The 27,236-nt window shown below is 43.0% G+C and overlaps 2 protein-coding genes across 6 annotated transcripts in view; both read left to right on the forward strand.

Moving 5' to 3' along the window:
• The window catches only part of LOC111950105 (nuclear pore complex protein Nup98-Nup96), a 30,395-nt gene extending 26,290 nt beyond the window's left edge, over window positions 1-4,105 (forward strand). For all 5 annotated transcript variants that reach the window (XM_070434454.1, XM_023967470.2, XM_023967466.2 and 2 more), the window contains 4 exons: window positions 1,469-1,710; window positions 1,798-1,952; window positions 2,516-2,627; window positions 2,707-4,105. In XM_070434454.1, the coding sequence (XP_070290555.1) occupies window positions 1,469-1,710; window positions 1,798-1,952; window positions 2,516-2,627; window positions 2,707-2,885 (688 nt within the window). In that variant the 3' untranslated portion in view covers window positions 2,886-4,105. The remainder of the gene's footprint in view (window positions 1-1,468; window positions 1,711-1,797; window positions 1,953-2,515; window positions 2,628-2,706) is intronic.
• A 1,852-nt stretch (window positions 4,106-5,957) lies between these two features.
• On the forward strand, window positions 5,958-26,065 carry LOC111950162 (neuronal acetylcholine receptor subunit alpha-10-like). The gene is made up of 6 exons (XM_023967563.2): window positions 5,958-6,198; window positions 18,918-19,063; window positions 19,179-19,333; window positions 21,286-21,520; window positions 23,276-23,561; window positions 24,414-26,065. Exons 1-6 carry the CDS (start codon window positions 6,138-6,140, stop codon window positions 25,286-25,288), a joined length of 1,758 nt encoding a protein of 585 aa, XP_023823331.1. The 5' UTR covers window positions 5,958-6,137; the 3' UTR covers window positions 25,289-26,065.
• The last annotated feature ends 1,171 nt before the right edge of the window (window positions 26,066-27,236 follow it).

Here is a 27,236-nt window from a genome sequence, read left to right on the forward strand (position 1 = left end):
TCTTAGGCTTGTGTGCGGCTGATCGTCCATTTTATTTTTATTTAACCAGGTAAGCTAGTTGAGAACAAGTTCCCATGGAAACCCATTTCATGAAGCTCCCGACTAACAGTTCTTGTGATGACGTTGCTTCCAGAGGCAGTTTGGGAACTCTGTAGTGAGCGTTGCAACCAAGGACGGACGATTTTTATGCGCTTCAGCGGTCCCGTTTTGAGGTTGTATGGCCTACCACTTCGCAGCTGTGCCGTTGTTGCCCCCAGATGTTTCCACTTCACAATAACAGCTTAGTTGACGAGTGCAGAAATTTGACAAACTGACTTGTTGGAAAGGTGGCAATCCTATGATGGTGCCACGTTGAACATCAGAGTTCTTCAGTAAGGCCTTTCTACTACCTATGGAGATTGCATGGCTGTGTGCTCCATTTTATACACCTGTCAGCAACGGGTGTGGCTGAAATAGCTGAATCCACTAATTTGAAGGGGTGTCTGCATACATTTGTGTGTGTGTGTGTGTATATATATACACTGCTCAAAAAAATAAAGGGAACACTTAAACAACACAATGTAACTCCAAGTCAATCACACTTCTGTGAAATCAAACTGTCCACTTAGGAAGTAACACTGATTGACAATACATTTTACATGCTGTTGTGCAAATGGAATAGACAAAAGATGGAAATTGCTGACAGGTGTATAAAATGGAGCACACAGCCATGCAATCTCCATAGAGACATTGGTAGTAGAAAGGCCTTACTGAAGAACTCTGATGTTCAACGTGGCACCATCATAGGATTGCCACCTTTCCAACAAGTCAGTTTGTCAAATTTCTGCACTCGTCAACTAAGCTGTTATTGTGAAGTGGAAACAATATCTAGGTATATATAATGTATTACACTCATACAGACACACGTGGTTTGCTTATTAGGAAAAGGGGTATACCTAGATAGTTGTGCAACTGAAATGTGTCTTCTGCATTTAACCCAACCCCTCTGAATCAGAGGTGCTGGGGGCTGCCTTAATCGACATCCACATCTTCGGTGCCCAGGGAACAGTGGGTTAACTGCCTTGCTCGGGGGTAGAATGACACATTTTTACCTTGTCAGCTCAGGGGTTTGGTCAAGCAACCTTTCGGTTGTTGGCCCAATAATCCTACCCGCCAGGCTACCTGGCACATAGTCATGAGGAAGGTTAAGTTGATGAGTGAGAGGAGTATTTGAGGGTCAGTGCTCTCAGCAGATAACCTGGATGGGCTGACAAGGATTCATCATAATCTCACAAGTGCTACTGTGACAAGCTGGGTTCAAAGTTCAAACCCGACTCGTCTGCGCAATGTGTTAGCCCTCTGTGAGCTAAAGGAAGTAATCACGTCTCAGGAAAGCTTACACATTACGTGAGCAAGCACTGTTGGAAAACTTGAAACATGTTAGCTAGTTAACTTCATAAGACTTTACATGTCTTTCTCCTCTGTCCAGGCTGCGTGAGCGGGCGGTGAGGGAGATGCTGCAGCTGCACTGCCCCCTGCTGGAGACGGAGGAGTCTGCCAAGAAAGAGCACTTTCTCACAGAGAGACTACTGATCCCAGAACAGTGGCTCCACCAGGCCAAAGCTACCAGAGCCAGAAGAGACACAGACAGACACGGAGAGGCCCTTCACCTGTACAGAGCAGGACACTGGAACCTCTGCCACAGTCTGGTCATACAGCACCTTGCCTCAGGTGTGCATGTAAACACTCACACGCGCGCACACACACCCAGACAACCTCTAACCCTGTTCCCCTGTCTCTGTGCAATTTCCCCTGTAGATTGCATCATTAATGATAACCATGAGTACCTCTTGGTGTTCCTGGAGGGGCTTGCAGTTCCTGAGCGCAGTTCTGTGATCCAGGACTGGGACACGGCTGGCAGAGTCTACCTGGACTACATCGGAGTCATACAGACCCTACACGCCATACAACAGGTACGTGTGTCTGTCTAGACTAGACTACAACAGACATGCATAACATACTGTGAGTTTGGGGGATTTTGTCTGCGCCCTAAAGATTTCTAACCCCCAAATTGGAATTTGTCAGTTATATTGTCATAAATCAGTTGAGCTAGCTGTAGCCATGTGCCGTCATGATTCCCAAAAGACACAGGAAAAAGTCGTCACCACAATATCCCAGCTCAATTAACCTAAAATTCACCTTGAAATTTGCTAAATAATCAGCACATGTCCAGACATTTGAAAGCTAGTCCCACAGCGCATCAGCTAGCTCCACTTGTCTGTCGTCTTCATTATGTTGACTCCATTACTGTTAATTATGTTAGCCAATTATTTATGCTGCTAATCTCCTGATTATTTGTCTCTGTCATATACAGATGGACACTAGTGGCTATGAGCTGAAGCACTTGCACATTTAGGTGTCTTTGGGCATGTTAATGGGAGAGTGTTTCTACTGTGTACTCAGATTAACATAGCTGTTTATCAGTTGGAATGGTATATTACTGAGTCATTCTCTCTCTCTCTGTGTGTGTGTTCAGATGGACAGTACTGGTTACGAGCTGGAGTGTCTACACACTAAGGTGACGTCACTCTGCAGCAGGATAGAGCTCCTCCCTTGCTCCACCGCCAAGGACCGCCTCGCCCAATCAGGTGAGGAGATCGAGCTCTGTCTGCTTTAGTGTTGTGTGTGTGTTCCTATATCTAACCCTGTTCTCTCTCCTGTCTCCAGAGATGGCCAAGTGTGTGGCTAACATCCTGCGTGTGGTGTTGAGTCTGCAGCAGGGTGGTGAGATTCCCTTGTCCCAGCTTGCGTCCAACATCGGCCGTCTGCCCATGCCCGAGGACTATGCTCTCGAGGAGCTCCGCAGTCTCACCCAATCATATCTGAGACAGCTCATTGTCAGCTAATGATCTGCCCCCTGCCCAATAGCAACTGAGGTAGTTTGTTGGAAGCCAATGAGAACAGTGGGGGTAGGAGGGGACTATCTGGGACAGTTTAGAACTACTGGGGTTTGGTTGAGAATGCAGCGATGGACTTGAAGTGTGCTCCTTTGGGACTTTGGTTTCTCCTGAAGAAAATGGCACAAGATTATTGGATGAAGCATTCCTCTGTCTGTGTCTTTCTGTGTGTGTGTGTGTGTGTGTGTGTGTGTGTGTGTGTGTGTGTGTGTGTGTGTGTGTGTGTGTGTGTGTGTGGAAATGAATGACTTGCAAGTTTTTTTGTTTTTGTATAGTTCTGTTGTACTTAGTTTGTAAGATGTGTTTAAATATTGAACTGCTCAACCCTCCTAATACTCACCTTTCCCAACTTTTGACCCTGTTTAAAGGGACAATCTCATTGGCTGGTGTGTGTACCGCCAGTATAAATGCTTTCTGCAAACTGTTTGTTTGACTTGTTTTACATCAACGTGGAAACTTAAAGGTCATTATAGTAAGATTGGTTAGGGAGCTGTCAGGGATGAACTGTCAATATGTGAATACATAGGGAAGATCTATCCAGCTGAAAATGGAGAAGACTCATGTAATATTGTACAAATTGCAGGCTTGAAATGAACAATTCTTGTTTTTGGATACCAAAAGACATAGAGAAAATGTAAATTGAGAATGGATAAACTTATATTTTTGTAGCTTTTTTGTTGTATATTGTCTGAAACCTAGAGTATGTAGTGTATTGGAATGGAATCTAACTAGCACTTCATCACAAATATATGTTTCAGATTTCTATTTTATGGGGGACTACCAGAGCTGGTTTTTGTAATCAGTGATCCAACAATAGTTTGTTTTTAATGAGCCAATCCAATTTCTCTGGTCAGCAAGGAGTTTGAATGATTTTTTAAATATCATTTACAAGTCCTTGGTGTTACCTTCAGTCACACACCCTCCATTATCATCCTTTTGTTCCCCTTACTCTCTAGTTTTCTGTATTTAGATTTTTCAAGAGAAATGTACTTATTGATTGTTGTGCTGCTGTCGCAGTATATTTTGGGTGGAAGACCGCTCCCCTCGCACACAGTGCCTTTTACGAGGAGGGTCTCCGGACTTCTGTTGCTGCCGTTGCTTTGTGCACGATTGTGATGGTGATAACATTTTTATTAGTCTGAATAAAATGCATTCTATTTTGTCCTGAATTGTATTCAACAATTATGTGCAATACTATACCTTTACTCATGCACTCTGTCAGATCTTGAATCCCTCACTAGGTTTATTTTTAGTCTACCGCCATTCTTCTCTAGGCTGTTCGTCTTCTGTATCGGACAGAATTTGCATTTACTCTCTGTTTTTAAAAGGCCTAATGCATTTTTAAAGGGCTCCTTTCTCCAGATGAAGTGCCTTGCTTACATTGTGTTACAATGAACAGGGTTGCTGAGTGGGACCGTGTGTGTCGATGGATGGACGGATGCGTTAAGTACCTGCCACCTGACGTGTCCACGGTACAAGCAGCTTTAGGTACCATTACATTGAAATCGGACAAGTGGCCTACCTTCTGTTCAATTATTCACATCAGATGCATCTTTAAAAACCTAATGGTGTGTTTTCCTCCTATGTTACAGAAGTTATGGAGTAAGTGCCAGTTGGACTCTTCTTTGGTGCCCCGTGTTATAGCTTTAAAGTTTGTTTCAAATGGATCTACAGTATTGCATGTAACCTACCATTCATTCTGTACATTATTACAGTGCCTTCAGAAAGTATTTGTACCCAATGAATTAGTCCACAATTTATTGTTAAAGCCTGAGTTCAAAATGGATGAAATTGTTTCTCACCCATTACACACAATACCCCATAATGACAGTGAGAACTAGATATGGCCTTGTGTTTTAGGTTATTGTCCTGCTGAAAGGTGTGTCTGGTGAAAAGCAGATGGAACAAGGTTTTCCTCTAGGATTTTGCCTGTGCTTAGCTCCATTACTTTTCATCATGGAAAAACTCCCCAGTCCTTAACAACTACAAGCAAACACATAACATGATGCAGCCACCACTATTCTTGAAAAAAAATGGAACTCGGTAATGTATTGTTTTTGCCCCAAACATAACACTTTTGTATTCAGGACAAAAAGTAAATTGCTTTGCTGCATTTTTTGCAGTATTACTGTAGTGCCTTGTTGCAAACAGGATGAATGTTTTGGAATATTTTTATTCTCTACATCAGGGGTCTCAAACTAATTCCATGGAGGGCCTAGTGTCTGTTGGTTTTTGTTTTTTCCTTTCAATTAAGGTCTAAACAACCAGGTGAGGAGAGTTCCTTACTAATTAGTGACCTTAATTCATCAATCAAGTACAAGGGAAGAGTGAAAACCCGCAGKCATTCAGTCCTCCGTGGAATGACATGCTCTACAGGCTTCTTTCCTTTCACTCTGTCAATTATGTTAGTATTGCGTAGTAACTACAATGGTGTTCATCCATCTGCAGTTTTCTCCTATCACACCCATTAAACTCTTAACTGTTTAAGTCACCATTGGTTTCATGGTGAAATCCCTGAGTGGTTTCCCTTCTCTTTGGCAACTGAGTTAGGATGGACGCCTGTAATTTTGTAGTGACTGGGTGTATTGATACACCATCCAAAGTGTAAAAACTTAACCATGCTCAAAGGAATATTCAATGTCTGCTATTATTTTTACATCTACCAATAGATGACTCCCAAAGAAGGGCACTGGAACGTATGTGACTTAAGCACATTTTAACTCCTGTAATTATTTAGGTTCGTATAATAAAGGCGTTGAATACTCATTAACTCTATTAATTTGTTTTWAAAAAATCGAAAAACATCATTCCACTTTGACATTATCGGGTATTCTGTGTAGGCCGGAAACAAAATGTTTCTCTCAATTTAATTCATTTTAAATTCAGGCTTTAAACAAAATGTGGATAAAGTTCTGGGGTGTGAATACTTTATAAAGGCAGTGTATATAAAATCGCGCGGCGCGCCATGCCTCCTTTTGCACTATGTGTGGCGCGCACCACAGCGCGGTAGGAAGACTAGGTTCCTGGATACAGCCGCAGTTCTTCCAAAACCAGCCCTGTGCGCAGCTGTCTCTTCGCAGCGTGTTTCAGGCCTACGCTGAACTCCGCAAATACGGTAAATTCTCTCTGCTGTAGGGGACTATTTTGCTCTTCTGCCCGCTGTGTCAAACAGAAAGCGGCATATTGTGCCTGTTCAGCACCATGCATCTATGGAGCGTCTTTTCTACGTGGCTATTCTTCCTCTGTTTTAGTTTTCTTCCAGGTACGTGCTCTTTTTTTGCTTAAACATTTTACAACATATATTGCATTAGAGACGAGGTTCTGATTGCTTATCGATGGAAGAATTTGAGGGCAATTTTTCTCACTTTGGCAGTCCGTAGCTTAACAGTAGGCCATTTCGTTTTATTCCCCGAGTGTTCTAAAATGCCAACTACAATATAGTGACCTAACTGACCTAACATTGAAAATGTGGCAGATTATACATTCACATTGGATGCTGAATGAATGAGCAACCCTTCAACGATGTATTAAGGGGCAAAMGTGGACTGTGGATATTACATGCATGCATCCATGGACTGTCACAATGTACTCTGGGTTGGTGATTTCAGGATGATAACTTAGGTGTTGATATGATGTGATGTACTTGATGGTCTACCATGTCATAGTGCCTGAAGCTATTATTCATGTTATTGCTGGTGTCACTCTTCACAAAGCTGTGGAGATGATGGTGTGTTTGTGCTTTAATACCTGATTGATGTGCCCATGCTTCTACATCTGCATTGGTTGCTCTTTGGGGGTTTAGGCTGGGTTTCTTTATAAACACTGGGACAACTGCTGATATAAAAGGGCTTTATAAATTTGATTGATTGTACTCATGGCAAGCTGTTCCTCTCATAATTCCTCTCTCTCTTGCTCTTCATGTCATCCCTTGATAATCCCCACCATCTGGGTCTCAAACCCACAGCTCGTGTGTTCTGACGTGACCACTGAGCTGAAAGAGCAAATACACACACACACACAAATAGATCAGAGCAGATGAGAGAATGACAGATTACACCGTTACACCTACAAACTCTGTTGTCTGGACACGTGATATCTGCCAGCAGTCAACGGGTTAATGCTGTCATCCCTGTGACCTCTAACCCAGACTCATGCCTGGTCCTGCAGATACTGACAGGAGACAAAAGATAGATGAATAAAGGGGAAACAGGAGCCGTGGTTACACCTTGCATTAACATGTGGTTGTGGTCATCCGATCAAGATGATTCGATAACTATGGTAATAAAATGTCTCTTATATTCCCATAGTGTCCGTATTGTGACCAGATTCCTTGGTCCTTCCCTTTATGCAAATGAATCCACCTGCCTTGGACCTTCCTTAAGATACAAGCTGTATACAGAAAACAGCACACTTTTATAGTCAATAGATTTACACATTATTACAGCCTATATTTGTTATCCAACGAGTTAAGACTGGCCATAATATGCTACTGTCTCAATATCCTCGACCTGTCCACAGCTGTACAAATAAATATTATTTAATAAATCCTTATATTTTAAAAACAGTAAAACGGCTTTGTATGCCTAGGTACATTAGTTGTTTAGGGAGGTCTTAAGAAGGATTAGCATACCAAAAGTTTGTATTTTGAAGAACCTCTATGGTAACCTACAGCAAGACGCTTGGTCAAATTATGAAAATGGATTAAAGGAGCACGCATGTAAAGAAAATACTATGGCTTTATAAATGAATAAAGTGTAAATCCAAAGAGTCCTTCATATTGTACATCAAATTGGAGAGTGGCCTCGCTCATGCTTAGAGAACGCTATGCACATCAGTTTGGACATATTCTGCACTTTATTGCTGGCAATTTGTCTGGAAAATGCTCAAAGATTCACAGAATAGAATATAACATAACATAATAAAATCTAAAAGGATTTCATTATATTCCATGATTCCGATTCTTATTTAGTATAGGCCTAAACAGTTTTACCAAGGAAAAAAAAAGTACATGCAGGGAGAACGACTGTGGTTTGGTTTCCTACAAATAATTGATTAGTGATAATTCAGTAACGGAGTCTCTTTCACTCATCGATGGTTGATAGACTGATATACTAGCATTACAGAATTTAAACTGAACTACAAATGTATTGGGGATGCATGGAGTCATCATAGTCCGTCCCATGTATCCCCAATACATTTGTAGTTCGGACTATGATGGAGTCACAGCAGGAGAGCGCAGTGCATGACAAGTGTATGGCAAGGTATAATGTGTAGGCCAAATCTTTTGGGGGGATATGAATTTGGGTCCTAGTTCGGGTGGGTTATATACATTTAATAATGTTATTTCCGTGCCCTCAATCCTTCCCTTTACTAGTATGTATCTTCTGTCTTTGCAAGGGTTCGTTCTGAGTGAAAGGGGATATAATTTTTTTGTTTTGTTATCATTATTGCTACCCCTCTTCTTGCTGAACAGTAGGAAGAGGAAAACACCTGTTCTGATGCRAGTCGTTCTAGTTTTCTATGTTCCTCTTTAGATAAATGTGTTTCTTGGAGAAAGGTGATATCACCTCCAGTTTTAACAATATTTTTTTCCTTCTTATGGGGCTATTAAGGCCATTTAAATTTTTATTCCTCCAGCCATTTAAATGTATACTGTAAGTATTGAGAACTCTTCCTAACTGGTGTTATTCTCTTTGTTTCTTGTAGTACCCCAAATGCATTGGTCTCCTCCCATTTCCACATAATATTGTATTTATTGTAGTTGTATTTGATCCGTTGCACGTATTTTTTTCCAGCATTGTCTTTATAAATTGTTTTGTTCGAACTGTACATTAAGACATTACCAAGCCAAAGGCTATTTAAAATCATGAATAAAATGACCTCCAACGGTGCTACCACTTCCCTTGGGTAGCATTTTTTCGTCACATGGATTCTAGGGCCCATAAGAAATTGGAACCCTTCCCTTGTGGTGTGACACTTACTGATTAGGGTGGGCATTCTATGTGTTATATTTCTTTGTTTTTGGCCGAGTGTGGTTCCCAATCAGAGGCAGCTGTCTATCGTTGTCTCTGATTGGGAATCATACTTAGGCAGCCTTTTCCCACCTGTGTTTGTGGGTAGTTGTTTTCTGTTTTGTGTCTGTACCAGACAGAACTGTTTTGTTCTGTTTTGTTTCAGTGTTCAGTTTGAATAAATMATCATGAACATGTACCACGCTGCGCTTTGGTCCTCTTCTTCAGACGAGCGTTACACTTACAGCACAAAATCAGGTTAGCAGCAGTAAGCATTTCCTACCCTTTCACCTCAGTTGTAATATATCACTTTTGTACAATTATAGAAATAAATGACTGAATGCCTGAATTCCTTTCAAATTAGACATATAATACACGTACTAATATAGGCACTTCATACAAAAATCTAATTAGCAGCAGTCAGTTGAAATTAAGCATTTAAGCAAACAGATATAATTTGATGTTATAGCATGAGATTCAATGTAGTCCGTGTTTCTGGTCATACCTCGTACCAATAATAATAAGTAGTATCAGAAGTAATGCAATTAATAGTGTTAGTAACCATAATATGAATCATGATAATATCAATAATGAGGATAATATTAATTGTAGTAAWAACATCAATGAAAGTAATAGTAATAATAATAAATTATCATAATAAATAATGGTAACCATATTGGTAGTACAAATGATCATATCACTGATAATAGATAAGAGGATTTGGTGTAGGACAGAGTGCATTCACAAACTATTTACAGCCCTTGACCTTTTCCACATTTTGATACATTACAGCCTTATTCTAAAATGTATTAAATAAATGTTTTCCCTCAGCAATCTACACACAATACCCCATAATGACAAAGCAAAAAACGTTTTTAGAAATTGTTAAAAACTTGTTTAAAAAAAAAACGGAAATATGACATTTACTCAGTACTTTGTTGAAACACCTTTGGCAGCGATGACAGCCTCAAGTTTTTTGGGGTATGACGCAAGCTCGGCACACCTGTATTTGGGGAGTTTCTCACATTCTTCTCTGCAGATCCTCTCAAGCTCTGTCAGGTTGGATGGGGAGCGTCGCTGCACAGCTATTTTCAGGTCTTTCCAGAGATGTTCAATTGGGTTCAAGTCTGGGCTCTGGCTGGGCCACTCAAGGACATTCATAGACTTGTTCCAAAGCCACTCCTGCGTTGTCTTGGCTGTGTGCTTAGGGTCGTTGTCCTGTTGGAAGGTGAACCTCCAGCCCAGTCTGAGGTGCTGAGTGCTCAGGAGCAGGTTTTCATCAAGGATCTCTCTGTACTTTGCTCCATTCATCTTTTTCTCGATCCTGACTAGTCTCCGCAGCATGATGCTGTTACCACCATGCTTCACCGTAGGGATGGTGCCAGGTTTCCTCCAGATGTGACACTTGGAATTTAGGGCAAAGAGTTCAATCTTGGTTTCAGCAGACCAGAGAATCTTGTCCTTTAGGTGCCTTTAGGAAAACTCCAAGCAATATGTCATGTGCATTTTACTGAGGAGTGGCTTCCGTCTGGCCACTCTACCGTAAAGGCCTGATTGGTGGAGTGCTGCAGAGATGGTTGTCCTTCTGGAAGGTTCTCCCATCTCCACAGAGGAACTCTGGAGCTCTGTCAGAGTGACCATCGGGTTCTAGTTACCTCTCTGACCAAGGCCCTTCCTCCCCTGATTGCTCAGTTTAGCCAGCTGGCCAGCTCTAGGAGGAGTCTTGGTGATTCCAAACTTCTTCCATTTAAGAATGATGGAGGCCACTGTGTTCTTGGGGACCTTCAATGCTTCAGAAATTGTTTGGTACCCTTTCCCAGATCTGTGCCTCTGACATGCACTGTCAACTGTGGGACCATATATAGACAGGTGTGTGCCTTTCCAAATCATGTTCAATCAACTGGATTCATCACAGGTGAACTCCAATCAAGTTGTAGAAACATCTCAAGGATGATCAATGGAAACAGGATGCACCTGAGCTTCATTTCAAGTCTTATAGCAAAAGGTCTGAATACTTATGTAAATAAGGTATTTATTTTAATATATATATATCAACTTTTCGCTTTGTTATTATGAGGTATTGTGTGTAGATTGAATACATTTTTTCCTCATCAATTTTAGAATAAGGCTGTAACGTAACAAAGTGGAAAAAGTCAAGGGGTCTGATGACTTTCKGAATCCACTGTATATACAAAAGTATGTGGACACCCCTTCAAATTAGTGGATTCGGCTATTTCAGCCACACTCGTTGCTGCCAGGTGTTTAAAATGGAGCACATAGCCATGCAATCTCCATATACATTGGCAGTAGAATGGCCTTACTGAAGAGCTCAGTGACTTTCAACGTGGCACTGAAATAGGATGCTACCTTTCCAACAAGTCAGTTCATCAAATTTCTGCCCTGCTAGAGTTTCCCCGGTCAACTGTTAGTGCTGTTATTGTGAAGTGGAAACATCTAGGAGCAACAACAACTCAGCCACGAAGTGGTAGGCAACACAAGCTCACAGAATGGGACTGAAGCGTGTAGCTCATAAAGAAATTGCCTGTCCTCGGTTGCAAAACTCACTACCGAGTTCCAAACTGACACTGGAAGCAACGTCAGCCCAATAACTGTTTGTTGGGTTTCCATTGCCGAGCAGTCGCTCACACGCCTAAGATCACCATGTGCAATTCCAAGGGAACACTGCTTGCCCCAATACACAGTGCCAACTGTAAAGTTTGGTGGAGGAGGATTAATGGTCTGAGGCTGTTTTTCATGGTTCGGGCTAGGCCCCTTAGTTCCAGTGAAGGGAAAGCTTAATACTACAGCATACAATGACATTCTAGACGATTCTGTGCTTCCAACTTTGTGGCAACAGTTTGGGGAAGGCCCTTTGCTGTTTCAGCATGACAATGCCGCTGTGTACAAAGCAAGGTCCATTCATAAATGGTTTGTCTAGATCAGTGTGGAAGAACTTGACTGGCCTGCACAGATCCCTGACCTCAACTCCATCGAACACCTTTGGGATGAATTGGAACGCCGACTGCGAGCCAGGCCTAATCACCAGTGCCCAACCTCACTAATGCTCTTGTGGCTGAATGTAAGCAAGTCCCCGCAGCTATGTTTCAACATCTAGTGGAAAGCCTTCCCAGAAGAGTGGAGGCTGTTATAGCAGCAAATGGGGGACCATCTCCATATTAATGCCCATGATTTTGGAATGAGATGTTCGATGAGCAGGTGTCCACATACTTTTGGTCATGTAGTGTATGTTACGTACTATGGTTAGGGGTAACGTTTAAAGTTATGGTTAGTGATAGTGATCTAAAAAATGATTTGTGGTTAGAAAGCTTGTTAATTATGTCCAGATAGTGATGACCCAGAGCCATAGTAAATGAGGTCCAGGCTTCTGAAACTACCATTAGTTGATCCCAAAGTTCTTGTGTGTGTGTGTGCATGTGTTTGTGTCTGTGTGAGTGTGTGTGTGTTTCCAGTTGCTAGAGGAGAGCGAGTTGAGTGAAGGGCATGAGCAGGATTAATCGTGTCATGGTAAAACTTGCACTCCTGTKGATCTGTAATAATTGGATGGTGAAACTTGCATCCAGCCAACCAGAAAAGCAAGGTGAAGCATTTCAGGCGTTCTTTAAAGTAAGCACAATACCTGTCCTGTAAAGAAACAGTATTTTTTTTAAATTTAGCCTAGGCATTTAGAATTGTGGAGTGGAGCTTTAATGTTACACAATGACATCACGTTCCACGAGGTACCTTCAAAATTACTCTGCAATCATAATTTAATCAAAAAACACTGTTTCCATTATTTGTCGCAATAATGAAAGTTTGACAAAAGAAGAATCTACCCCTGATGAACAGATAACATTTTTGTCGATCTTTAGAACATTTCTCCTATAGCTGCTATTTCTATTTTATTTAACTAGGCAAGTCAGTGAAGAACAAATTCTTAGTTACAATGACTGCCTACACCGGCCAAACCAATTGTGCGCCACCGTATGGTACTCCCAATCACGGCCGGTTGTGATACAGCTTGGATTTGAACCAGGGTGTCTGTAGTGGCACCTCAAGTCCTGAGATGCAGTGCCTTAGACCGCTGCGCCACTCGGGAGCTCAAATGTTGCAATGTATTTTTGTTGCAACATTGCTTTTGTGAAATAGATCTGGGTCAATGGAAACCTTCCTACTGACAGTAACTCAATAAGCCATGTCAGCTAACAATTTGTAGATTGGTAGTTAGTCTAGCCAGCTATCTAAACTTGTAGTAATCATGGCTGTATACCGACAAGGCACGCAGGGCACGTGCCCAGGGGCCTTGACTTCCAGGGGGCTCTCATTGATTTCGTTAGTCATTGTTAACATGGCATAAGTTATGGCGGGGTTTTTTTATTGCAGGAAATTAGCTTTTCAACTGCAAACATTTTTCGACAAACAACTGCAAAGAGATTTGCAGGAAATTAGCTGTAAAAATGCGAATTATTTGTCTCTGCACCATGGCAAAATAAGTAGAATTGTATGAAAAGTTTTGTAAAATTGCAAAATGTTCTCTCCGCCACATAGCACGAGAGGCTCTAACTATTTTTGACTTATAGGTGACACTGTCTTACATTCCTATGCATAAATACAATCTATTAATTTAAATAAAAAGCTGTGAATTAGCATACTGAAGGAGCTACTCACCGAGGTATGATGCCTTATGGCTACAAATACCACATTATACGGYTTAGGGAAATGATGGAGTAGCTACTCAAGTCCTTAAAGCACTGCGAAGGAGCCATGATGTCCCTCCTGTACTTTTAGACTACACTCTTAGAAATAAAGGTGCTATCTAGAACCTAAAAGGGTTATTCGGCTGTCCACATAGGAGAACCCTTTGAAGAACCATTTTTGGTTCTTGGTAGAACCCTTTTGAGTTCCATGTAGAACCCTTTACACAAAGAGTTCTAAATGGAACCAAAAGAGTTCTACATGGAACCAAAAAGGATTCTACCTGGAACCAGGTATGGGGACAGCCAAATAACCCTTTTGGAACCCTTTTTTCTAAATGTGTAGATGTAGACTATTGGAAATGACACAGCATGGTGCCAATAAATACTTCATCTTTGTCACTGCTGTTGATGGATAAGTTGGATTGATGTTAAGGCAACTTGATCAAGGACAGTAAATCCCTTGTATAGTGTTTCAGCAACTGTACAGACAGAAGGTGAACGGGATTTCATTTTATGTGACAGAACAAGCTAGTATAGTGTAGAGATTCATTGTACCATCTAAACCGTTGTGAAATATATTTTCCATTACCAAAAATAATGTATTTTCAGCAGTTTGAAGCTGATGTACGAAACAGAAAGTAAAACTTAAGAATGGGAAGCATTGAAATAGCGCACATAGAACAGATCTACCACTTCTTAGACTTGCTTTCATTCACAATGACATATTTATAACACCACATTTCTATGTGAATTGGGTCAGGTCGCCCAAAAAGTTACATATTGCAGCTTTAACTGTGTAATGTGAGATGGGAAAACTGTGGAACCTAACTACAACTAGAACCCAGAGTTGTTGGTCTAGTCATGGGCTAGGTGTCAGGCATTGAGGTTATGGGATGAACGCTATGTGATAAAGGGGGTAGACTTACAGTGATGCCCTGGTTGACAGATGTGGTTGGTACTTTAGCCAAGTCCTCTCGTTGGTTGACATGCGATCCATGTTGTATGTAGAGGATATTAAGCCTTGTCAGGTAGCCTGGCGCTTAAGAGCGTTGGGTCAATAACTGAAAGGTAGTTGGTTCAAATCCCTGAGCRGGCAAGGTGGAAAAATCTGCTGTTCTGCCCTTGAGCAAGGCAGTTAATCCCCACTACAACTACTCCTCGGGCACCGATGATGCTGATTCAGAGGGGTTGGGTTAAATGCTGAAGACATAATTTGGGTGAATCCATTCAGTTGTSCAACTGACTAGGCATCTGCTTTCCATCTATGACATGTACAGTGTACAATGCAGATGGATAATCACGCTAGCAATGCCCTCATGGCCACACCAGCCGTAATAACATTAACCATCCCAGCTAGCACATTTGGTTCCTAGGAAGTTGTGGCAACGTATGTTTTTGGTTTCTCATTGGTGCTGGGAACGAGGTCATACGTTTCCTGACCAGTAAAACTGAAGTGAAAATGTCTCTTGTTCTTGAAATATACATTTTTAGGTTGTAGGGAGGTTCTGAGAGCATTTTAGTATGGTTCCCTGAACATTCTCCTGGGAAGTTTTATTAACGTTCTGAGAATGGAAATTATAGGTTATTTGAAGGTAATAAAATAACGTTCTGAGAACATCTTTCAATAAGACTTTTAAAAGCACTGCTAGTTTGGGTTAACTGTTTTGAACTCCAAGCACAGACAGGACAGAGGAAAATTAATTTGCTTCGGCATTAACCATCATCAAACACTTTCTTTTTATTGTGGCACGCCATCAGTGAGATTCAAACGTATGATCTTCTGTTCTCTATCCAGGATGGAGCTAGCATGCCATGTCTTTTTTACTCATACTAAGCTGTTCAAACAGACCCCATTTCAAAGGAAACAAGCACTCATTAAGATCAGGTGTGGCCAATTAATAGGGGCTGCCAACACACTCCCGCTCCTCCTCTGGCGCTCATTGTCGCCAGTTTACTCATTATTATGCACACCTGACACCATCGTTAAGCGCACCTGCGCTTCACGAGACTCATCTGGACTCCATCACCTTCCTGATTACCTCCCCTTTATCTGTCACTCCCTTTGGTTCTTTCCCCAGGTGTTATTGACTCTGTTTTATGTCTGTACACTAGTCGTGTTTCTTGTTTTGTTTATTTATCAAATTCAATCCCTGTACTTGCTTCCTGATTATTAGTGTACATGTTACAGAATAACATCTCCCCAAAGGGAAGCAACAGGGTTCTTTTTAATATAAAAAAATWATAAAAAATTCAACTGGTGACGTCGGGTCCAYGGGCGGCTGCCGACGCAACCGGGGATGCCCCAGCTGGCTCGTCAAGCTTCCATGCCTCAGCTGGCTTGATGCTGGCTTGATAGGTTCACAAACCTCGGTTGGCTTGTCAGGCTTCCATAGCCGACACTACTGGGGTTCCCACGCCTCAGTTGGCTCTGCAGGTTCCCACGCCTCAGCTGGCACTGCAGGTTCCTGGTCCTCGGGACTGTCCCTGTGGTCGGCGGAGCTGCACATCAGGGACAGGGTACTGTACCATCTACTCTCGCTCCTCCTCTCTGGCGCTCGTTGTTGCCAGTTTGCTCATTATTACGCACACCTGCGCTTCATGAGATCCACCTGGACTCCATCTCTTTCCTTATTACCTCCCCCTATATCTGTCACTCCCTTTGGTTCTTTCCCCAGGCGTTATTGATTGTTTGTTTCATGTCTGTATGCTACGTGTTTCTTGTTCTGTTTGTTTATTTATTAAATTTGCTCCCTGTACTTGCTTCCCGATTCTTAACGCACACGTTACACACTTCTTAATGTTCTCTGAATGTTACTAAAGATTTTATGAAAAGTTTTCTTACCGTTTGAGAACATGACTTTAAATAGAACCGTTAGGAAATGTTATGCTGAGGTATTAGTGTAGCTATTCCCTCCGCAAGGCAATCAAACAAGCTAAGCGTCAGAATAGAGACAAAGTAGAGTCGCAATTCAACGGKTCAGACACAAGAGATATGTGGCAGGGTCTACAGTCAATCACGGATTACAAAAAGAAAACCAGCCCCGTCGCGGACCAGGATGTCTTGCTCCCAGACAGACTAAACAACTTCTTTGCTTGCTTTGAGGACAATACGGCCCGCTACCAAAACCTGCGGACTCTCCTTCACTGCAGCCGACGTGAGTAAAACATTTAAACGTGTTAACCCTCGCAAGGCTGCAGGCCCAGACGGCATCCCCAGCCGCGTCCTCAGAGCATGCGCAGACCAGCTGGCTGGTGTGTTTACGGACATATTCGATCAATCCTTATCCCAGTCTGCTGTTCCCACATGCTTCAAGAGGGCCACCATTGTTCCTGTTCCCAAGAAAGCTAAGGTAACTGAGCTAAACGACTACCGCCCCGTAGCACTCACTTCCGTCATCATGAAGTGCTTTGATAGACTAGTCAAGGACCATATCACCTCCACCTAACTGAACCCTAGACCCACTCCAATTGCTTACCGCCCAATAGGTCCACGACTAGCAATCGCAACCACACTGCACACTGCACTAACCCATCTGGACAAGAGGTCATGTGGAGAATGTGAGAATGCTGTTCATCGACTACAGCTCAGCATTTAACACCATAGTACCTCCAATACTCGTCATCAAGGTCCCCTGGGTCTCGACCCGCCTGCGCAACTGGGTACTGGACTTCTGACGGGCCGCCCCAAGGTGGTGTGGGTAGGTAAAACATCTCCACCCGTGTCCTCAACACTGGGGCCCACAAGGGTGCGTTCTGAGCCTCTCCTGTATCCCTGTTCACCCACGACTGCGTGGCCATGCATGCTCCAACTCAATCATCAAGTTTGCAGATGACACTACAGTGGTAGGCTTGATTTACCAACAACGACGAATGGCCTACAGGGAGGAGGTGAGGGCCCTCGGAGTGTGGTGTCAGGAAAATAACCTTAACCTCAACGTCAACAAAAAAGGAGATGATTGTGGACTTCAGGAAACAGCAGAGGGAGCACCCCCTATCCAACTGACGGGACAGTAGTGGAGAGGGTAGTAAGTTTTAAGTTCTCGGCGTACATATCATGGACAAACTGCATTGTGCCACCCACAGACAGCGTGGTGAAGAAGGCGCAGCAGAGCCTCTTCAACCTCAGGTGGCTGAAGAAATTTGTCTTGTCACCAAAAGCACTCACAATTACAGATTGCACAATCGAGAGCATCCTGTCGGGGTGTATCACCGTGGTACGGCAACTTGCTCCGCCACAACCGTAAAGGCTCTCCAGAGGGTAGTGAGGTCTGCACACGCTCAAACCGGGGCAAACTACTGCCCTCCCAGGACACTACACCACCCGATGTCACAGGAAGGCCCATAAAGATTATCAAGGACAACAACTCGAGCTATGCCTGTTCACCCCGCTATCATCCAGAAGGCGAGGTCAGTACAGGTGCATCAAAGCAGGGCCCGAGAGACTGAAAAACAGCTTCTATCTCAAGGCCATCAGACTGTTAAACAGCCACCACTAACATTGAGTGGCTGCTGCCAACATACTGACTCAACCCCAGCCAATTTAATAATGGAAAAATGTATGTAAAAAATGTATCACTAGCCACTTTAAACAATGCCACTTAATGTAATGTTTACACACCCTACATTACTCATCTCATATGTATATACTGTACTCTATACCATCTACTGCATCTTGCCATCTGTATGTAATACATGTATCACTAGCCACTTTAAACAATGCCACTTTTATATGTTTACATACCCTACATTACTCATCTCATATGTATATACTGTACTCGATACCATCTACTGCATCTTGCCTATGCCGTTCTGTACCATCACTCATTCATATATTTTTATGTACATATTCTTCATCCCTTTACACTTGTGTGTATAAGGTAMTTGTTGTGAAATTGTTAGGTTAGATTACTCGTTGGTTATTACTGCATTGTCGGAACGAGAAGCACAAGCATTTCGCTACACTCGCATTTACATCTGCTAACCATGTGTATGTGACAAATAACATTTGATTTGATTTATTAAAATTCCCACAGAAGAATGTTACTAACATTCTCTTAACTACTCAATTAAATGTAAAGTAATGGATTACAAGGTACCACTTAGGTTAATCAAGCTGGGATGCTGTTGAGTCAATTTGCCCCATTCCTTTGAGGAACTGAGGRTTGAATTAGAATAATAATGAAGGTTGTGAGTGATGTGGATTTAATGTGGTTCCTTAAGTTCTGCTAGGCTTTACTTACTTTGCTTACAACTCACTCTCTCTCTCTCTCTGACAGTATGTCTGGGTGCTCATGGGAGATATGCTCAGAAGTTGTTGACTGATTTGTTCGCTAACTACACCAACGCTCTGAGACCGGTGGAGGACACAGACCACATCATCAACGTCACACTGCAGATCACCCTCTCACAGATCATTGACATGGTAACACACACAAAAACATATATACAAATGCATACATACACAAGGTCACCACGATGACCCCACATGCACTACTTATCCTCTGTATAGGCCTCCACTGATACTGTTTTGCCTGCAGGATGAGCGTAACCAGATCCTGACCACGTACCTGTGGATCCGGATGGTGTGGACGGACGCCTACCTCACTTGGAAGAAGGAGGACTACGATGGTCTCGATACCATCCGCATACCTAGTAGTTATGTGTGGAGGCCTGATATTGTCCTATATAACAAGTAGGTCTGGCTGGTATTGAGACACATCGGTTCTTCCTGCACGGGTTTGTTGTCCTCTTCCTCACACTCCTTTTCCTCACCCTCCTCTGCTATGGACACSAGCTGGACACCCTAGATGCTGTTACTCAGGGGGTGTCAAGGCAACAGGTGTGCTTCTGATGCTCATCACAGTGTATTGGAGCAGTAGTTTTTTCACTAGTGTCAGGGGTTCTTCCTGGTTAGGTCACGTAGACAGGACGGTTTCCTGGCACTAGTTATAATTTATGGCAATGTCAACCTGAAATGAAAAATAAATAGAACTAAAGACAAGGTTGGTCGCCTGTCTTTTCTAGTATGCGGTTTTTACGCTTGTTTATGGATACTAGTTGTTCTTGCCAAAACTAGCACCTGGATCTAGACGTACTGCTGTGCACAGGGATTTGCATTGGGAAATACAGTATAAGTGGAATAGTCCTTCTATTTATTATTTCACAGTATCTTATTCTCCTTTTATTTTGTTATGTTTTAATCTCTATTTGTTGTAATTACAACACACAACTGAATCAGTAATCCCTTTAGGATGGGCTTGACTTGAACATGTTCTATATCATTTTTTCCAGAGATTATATCTGGACAGGTGTGAGGGTTGTGTGTTACATGAAACTCCCAATAATCCCCTTCCTGAGCTAACACTCTACCTGTTTAAATTTTGAATCCCTGTTGGAGGAAGGTTGGTAGCAGGGGGATGCCACAGAATGCAGATTAAGTTCCTAAAATATGGTTCCTGAGAAAATTCCAACTTTGAGGGTGGTGACTATTAAAGTTCTATGTTCATTCCAGTCCCTGTGATCAAGGTCAGAAATGTAGTGAGAGTGTTGAGTGTAGGAGTTGGCTATGAGAGGAGGGCTCCACTCCTGCCCTCCCCAATCTCTTTGCGCCTCGAACATCACCTTTCTAAATCCTTTCGTCTGTCTGTCTGTCTGTCTGTCTCGTCTTCGTCTGTGCTGTCTCTGTCTGTCTGTCTGTCTGTGTCTTCGTCTGTCGTCTGTCTGCTGTCTGTCTGTCTGTCATGTCTGTGTCTGTCTGTCGTCTCGTGCTGTCGTCTGTCTGTCTGTCTGTCTGTGTCCGTCTGCTGTCCTGTCTGTCTGTCTGTCCTGTCTGTCTGTCTGTCTGTCTGTCTGCTGTCTGCGTCTGTCTGCTGTCTGTCTGTCTGTCTGTCTGTCTGTCTGTCTGTCTGTCTGTCGTTGTCTGTCTGTCTTGTCTTGTCTGTCTGCGCGCGCGCGCGTCGTCGTCTGTCTGTCTGTCTGTCTGTCTGTCTGTCTGTCTGTCTGTCTGTCTGTCTGTCGTGTCTGTCTGTCTGTCTGTCTGTCTTCCGTCGTGTCGTGTCTGTCTGTCTCGTCTTCTGTCGTGTCTGTCTGTCTGTCTGGGTCTGCTGTCCTGTTGTCTGTCTGTCTGTCTGTCTGCTGTCTGTCGTCTGTCTCTTCTGTTCTGTCGTCTGTCTGTCTGTCTGTCTGTCTGTCTGTCTGTCTGTTCTGTCTGTCTGTCTGCGTCTGTCGCTGGTCGCGCGGCGTCTGTCTGTCTGTCTTGTCTGTCATCTGCTTCATAAGGTATTAGAACACTCCATGCATCTTCCTTCCCTACATTTCTGCCTCTGCTAGTCAGTCACTAAGGTCTTTAGTCATTGACAGTAAGTATATCTTTTTTTTTCTTTAAATCAAATTGAATAAGGAAATCATTTTCTATGGTTTATTGCCTTCATTTGTATTCGCAAAGTGAATTCCTCACACACTCCTTTCCCTGCCTCTTCTCCCTCCCCGTCTCTCCTCCCTCCCATCATCCTTTGCTATTCTTCCCCCATATACACTCCCCCCTCTTTCCAAACTCTACTCCTCCTTCCTCCTTCCCTCCCTCTCACCTCTTACCCATACACTCTCCATTCCTCGCCCCCCCCCCCCACTCTCAGTGCTGAGGAGATCGTCCAGCTCTATGGAGACCAACGTGGTGATCCGTAACGACGGACAGATCATGTGGGACCAGCCGGCCATCAGTAAGAGCTCGTGCTCCGTGGACGTGTCCTTCTTCCCGTTTGATGCCCAGCAGTGTCGCCTAACCTTCGGCTCCTGGACACACAACGGCAACCAGATGGACCTGGTCAACGCCCTGGACAGCGCTGACCTGGCCGACTTTGTGGCCAACGTAGAGTGGGAGGTCAGATTGATTAYTTTATTTTGCCACTTTTCTATCCTTTATTTATACCAATGCTTTTGCTACTGTTTATACAGGCAAAGCCTGATCTTTATTCCCTTTTTGCACTTTATTGATTGAAAACACTTTTGCATTTGTAAGACTGTCTTATCTTGATGTTTTTTTTACACTGAACAAAACTATAATTGCAACATGTAAAGTGTTGGTCCCAGGTTTCATGAGCTGAAATAAAACATTTTCCATACACACAAAAAGCTTTTTATCTCTGCACAAATTATGTTTAATTTTGTGCACAAATTTGTTTACATCCCTGTTAGTGAGCATTTCTTCTTTGCCAAGATAATCCATCCACCTGACAGGTGTGGCATATCAAGAAGCAGATTAAATGGCATGATCATTACACATGTGCACCTTGTACTGGGGACAATAAAAGGCCGCTCTATAACATTTTGTCACACAACACAATGCCACAAATGTCTCAAGTTTTTAGGGATCATGCAATTGCCATGCTGACTGCAGGAATGTCCACCAGAGCTGTTGCCAGAGAATTTAATGTTAATTTCTCTACCATAAGCCGCCTCCAATATCATTTTAGACTATGTGGTAGTACGTCCAACCGGCCTCACAAACATTGACCACGTGTATGGTGTCATGTGGGCGAGCGGTTTGCTGATGTCAACATTGTGAACAGAGTGCCCCATAGTGGCAGGCATAAGCTATGGACAATGAACACAATTGCATTTTATTGATAGCAATTTGAATGTACAGAGATACCGTGACGAGATCCAAGAGTATGTACATGCCAGTCAAGTTCTTCCACACCGATCTCAGCTAACTATTTCTGTATGGACCTTGCTTTGTACAAGGTGGCATTGTCATGCTGAAACAGGAAAGGGCCTTCACCAAACTGTTGCCACAAAGCTGGAAGCAAAGAATGGTCTAGAATGTAATTTTATGCTGTAGTGTCAAGATTTCCCTTCACTGGAACTAAGGAGCCTAGCCCATGAAAAACAGCACCAGACCAGTATTCCTCCTCCACTGAACTTTACAGTTGGCAATATGCATTCGGGAATGTAGTGTTCTACTGTCATCCGCCAAACCCAGATTCATCAGTCGGACTGCCAGATATTGAAGCGTGATTCATAACTCCAGTGTTTCCACTACTCCAAAGTCCAATGGTGGTGAACTTTACACCACTCCAGCAGACGCTTGGCATTGCGCATGGTGATCTTAGGCTTGTATGTGGCTGCTTGGCCATGGAAACTCATTTCATGAAGCTCCCGACAAACAGTTTCCAGAGGCAGTTTGGAACTTGGTAGTGAGTGCTGCAACCGAGGCCAGAAATGTTTTTATTATGAGCTACAGGCTTTAGCACTCGGCAGTCCCGTTCTGTGAGCTTGTGTTGCCTACCACTTCGCGGCTGAGCCGTTGTTTCTCCTAGACCTTTCCACTTCACAATAACAGCACTTACAGTTGACTGGGGCAGCTCTAGCAAGGCAGAAATTTGACAAACTGACTTGTTGGAAAGGTCTGCCACGTTGAAAGTAACTGAGCTATCAGTAAGGACATTCTACTGCCAATGTTTCTCTATGGAGATTGCATGGCTGTGTGCTCGATTTTATATACCTGTCAGCAATGGGTGTTGCTGAAGTAGCTGAATCCACATACTTTGGTGTATACAGTGTACGTGTGTTCGTAGACCCCTAGACTACCCCAGGGCACGCATTTCTATTCTTTTCCATGCTATCCTAACAACAGGTTCTGGGTATGCCAGCCAAGAAGAACGTGATCCTGTATGGCTGCTGCTCAGACCCCTATCCAGACATCACCTACACCCTGCACCTGAAACGCAGAGCCTCCTTCTACATCTTCAACCTACTCATCCCCTGTATGATGATCTCCTTCRTGGCCCCTCTGGGCTTCTACCTGCCGGCTGACTCTGGGGAGAAAGTATCCCTGGGGGTCACTGTGCTGCTGGCCCTGACCGTGTTCCAGCTGCTGGTGGCAGAGAGCATGCCACCCTCGGAGAACGTACCACTCATAGGTGAGGGGCTTGGGGGTGTTAGAAAGAGAGAGGGGGGGGAAGATATGGAGGAGGGAGGGAGAAACAGCTTGCCAGCAATCAGAGAGAAAGACACATTAGAATATATGCTTTTCTCTGGGCTTTTGAGGTKATTTTATCTCCTTCTCCAACACTAACAGAGACTGACCAGCTCGCCTCAGAGACTTTTATAGATCTTCTTCTCCCATAAACTCGGGCAGAAATGTTTAGTGAATATTGAATGGGTCTTGCTCAGCACAATGTCCTCATACAGCCTCTCTCTGCTGCTCCATTTAACTGCCTGGAATAGTAGAGATGTGATACACAGCAGGGAGACCTTTATGAATACTGAATAAGCATATTTTCTATGTACATTCACTATATTATTCCATATTGAATTGTGATAGTATTGGGATGAGCAAAAAGCACTTATTACATTTGAATCAACTTTGAAATGCATGCAGAGTTAAACAAGAGTGTAGGCATTTTTGCAGTTGTATTTCAATACAGGAATGATTTGAGTTGTAGCATTTGTGTGTGCTTGGCTTAGAGAGCTGCTGTACTAAATTGTGTTGGTGTATGTAGGATAATGTTGATGTAATGGTACAGAGGCCAGGCAAGTCGATATTGACTGTCCAGATAATTTAATGTGCTGCAATCACAGCTTGATAACCTATACCCTGCCTTCTCTCTCTGGAGCAATTATGCGTGTCTGTCTATTTAACACTGTCTAGAATCCTGCAAGTTAGTGATGTTATGTTAGCCAATGTACACCATTACATTGAATGATTATGTTTGAATGTTGAGTTGTTATACATGGAATAGACTGTATTGCGGATCACTATTTCTCCACAGGGAAGTACTACATTGCTACCATGACGATGATCACCGCATCGACCGCCCTGACTATCTTCATCATGAATATCCATCACTGTGGTCCGGAGGCGCGTCCTGTKCCTGAGTGGGCCCGCCGCTTCATCCTGCACTACCTGGCACGGATCTGCTTCGTCTTCGAGGTGGGAGAGAACTGCTTCACTGGCACCCCCAAGAAACAGGCCCCGCCTGAGCCCCCACCCGACCACAATAGCAACCCCCAAACTAGAGGTACTAACTGGGATGTGAACGGGCAGGCCTGGGGAGACATGGAAGAGAGGGGTGAAGAGGAAGTGGGATGGGTGGGCGTAAAGACACCGGAAGAGAAAGAGGAGGGGAATAGACTGGATGTGAAAAAAGGGTCATACCAAATGTTTGAGCCCAGTAGGTGGAAAGACGACCTGTTTGTAAGTATAGATGCAGAAGAGGAGGAGGAGGAGGAGGGAGCAGCAGGAGGAGAGGCAGAAAGAGAGAAACGTTTCAGAGGGAAAATTGGGTGCATGGGAGGGGCAGAGGAAAAAAGAGGCAAAGGTGGAGGAGGAGAGAGAGGAGGTGCAAGAGGAGGAGGAGAGAGAGGCTGTGTGGAAGGAGGAGGAGAAAGAAGGAAAGGATCATTAGGAGGCGCAGAGGCTAGGGTTAGGAGGGAGGTGGTGGTGAGGGCCCAGTGTGTGTGTCAGCACCAAGCGCTATGCAGGAACATCGAGTACATCGCCAGCTGCTATCATGACCAGCGTTCCACTCAGAGACGTACGGGTGAGTGGAGGAAGGTGGCCAAGGTCATGGACCGACTCTTCATGTGGCTCTTCTTTATCATGGTCTTCCTCATGAGCTTCCTCATTATGGGCAAGGCCGTCTGAGCACGTGCAGAGAGAAGAGGGAGAAGACTCCAGGTACAAGTGACCCTCAGGCACAGATCTAAGATCAGATCCTACCCTTCCCAAATGCTGACCTTAACCATTAAGGGGGATCCCAAACTGACCTTAGATCAGTGTCTAATGGTAACTTTATCCTACTCCGAGGGGCAGTAGGCCAACTAAACCATTCAGAGTTTACCACGGGAGATACTGTGTGTGGGTTTTTGTACGTATACTAGCTGTTTATATTCAGCACTGTGAGGTAGACTTAATTGATCTCATTTCATACAGAAGTCGTTTTCTGTGAGTCTAAAGTGTTTGTAGGGGAGACAGGAACAAACTTAATCTGTGAAATGGAGCCAAAGCAATTCTTCTGCCACCTGGCGACTATTATAAACACACACACACACAGTTTAACAAGTGCAAATTTTTATATCACTATAACTTTTACCACTCTTCGTCCTTTTACCGATTTACTGTATGTGAATAATCCATTAGACAATTGTATTTTTAAGTGTACTTCTCAGGCCTGCCAGTCACTACATGAGAACCACAGTACTTTATGAGTGCACACCTGAGAAGTGCACACTTTCTTTGAGTGCACTTGACACTGTTGAAGATTTGATGTGTAGATATAGTATAGAATGACAATGCTAAAATAATAGTAATGGTCCATGCTTAAGAAGACTAATGTATCCAATGCTTATCACTTGTCTTGTACCATAAAGAATATTGCATATGTACAAGTACGCCATTAAATGTATTAAATATTTAATAATATCCAAATCCCTCTGACTTTTTTCACTTTGTAACCCCAGGCAAATGTTTCAGAGTGAGTCATGATTCAAACAACAGAAATCTCATATTTTAAATTCCTCAAACATACAAGTATTTCACACAATTTTAAAGATAAACTTGTTTTTAATCCAGCCACAGTGTCCGAATTCAGAAAGGCTTTACGACATAAGCACACCAAACAATTATTTTAGGTGAGTACCTAGTCACAGAAAAACACAGCCATTTTTACAGCCAAAGAGAGGAGTCACAAAAAGCAGAAATAGAGATAGAATTAATCACTAACCTTTGATGATCTTCATCAGATGACACTCATAGGACTTCATGTTACACAATAGATGTATGTTTTGTTCGATAAAGTTRATATTTATATCCAAAAATCTTAGGTTACATTGGCGCGTTATGTTGAGTAATGTTTTGCCTCCAAAACATCCTGTGATTTTGCAGAGAGCCACATCAATTTACAGAAATACTCATAATAAACATTGATAAAAGAAACAAGTATTATACATGGAACTTTAGATAAACTTCTCCTTGATGCAACCGCTGTGTCAGATTTTAAAAAACTTTACGGAAAAAGCACACCATGTTATAATCTGAGTACAGCGCTCAGAGCCCAAACAAGCCATACAGATATCCGCCATGTTGTGGAGTCAATAGAAGCCAGAAATAGTATTATAAATATTCACTTACCTTTGATGATCTTCATCAGAATGCACTCCCAGGAATCCCAGTTCCACAATAAATCGTTGTTTTGTTCGATAATGTCCATTACTTATGTCCAATTAGCTACTTTTGCTAGCATGTGTAGTAAACGTGTCCAAACGTCGGACGAAAACTTCAAAAAGTTATATTACAAGTCGAATAAACTGGTCAAATTTAGTAGAGAATCAATCTTCAGGATGTTATCATTTATATCCAATAAGGTTCCAACCGGAGAATTCTTTTCATTCTCTATAAGTAATGGAACGCATGGCGATATCATGAGGAAAGCGCATGACCAAGAACTGGCAATCTGCCAGACCAATGACTGAAACACCTCCCATCCGGCCCCACATCACACTAGAGGCTTCATTCAGCGTTCTACAGACTGTTGACATCTAGTGGAAGGCGTAGGAAGTGCAAACAGATCCATATATTACAGGGAATTGAATAG

Source organism: Salvelinus sp. IW2-2015, linkage group LG23 (genome assembly GCF_002910315.2).
Source record: "Salvelinus sp. IW2-2015 linkage group LG23, ASM291031v2, whole genome shotgun sequence".
Lineage (NCBI taxonomy): Eukaryota > Metazoa > Chordata > Actinopteri > Salmoniformes > Salmonidae > Salvelinus > Salvelinus sp. IW2-2015.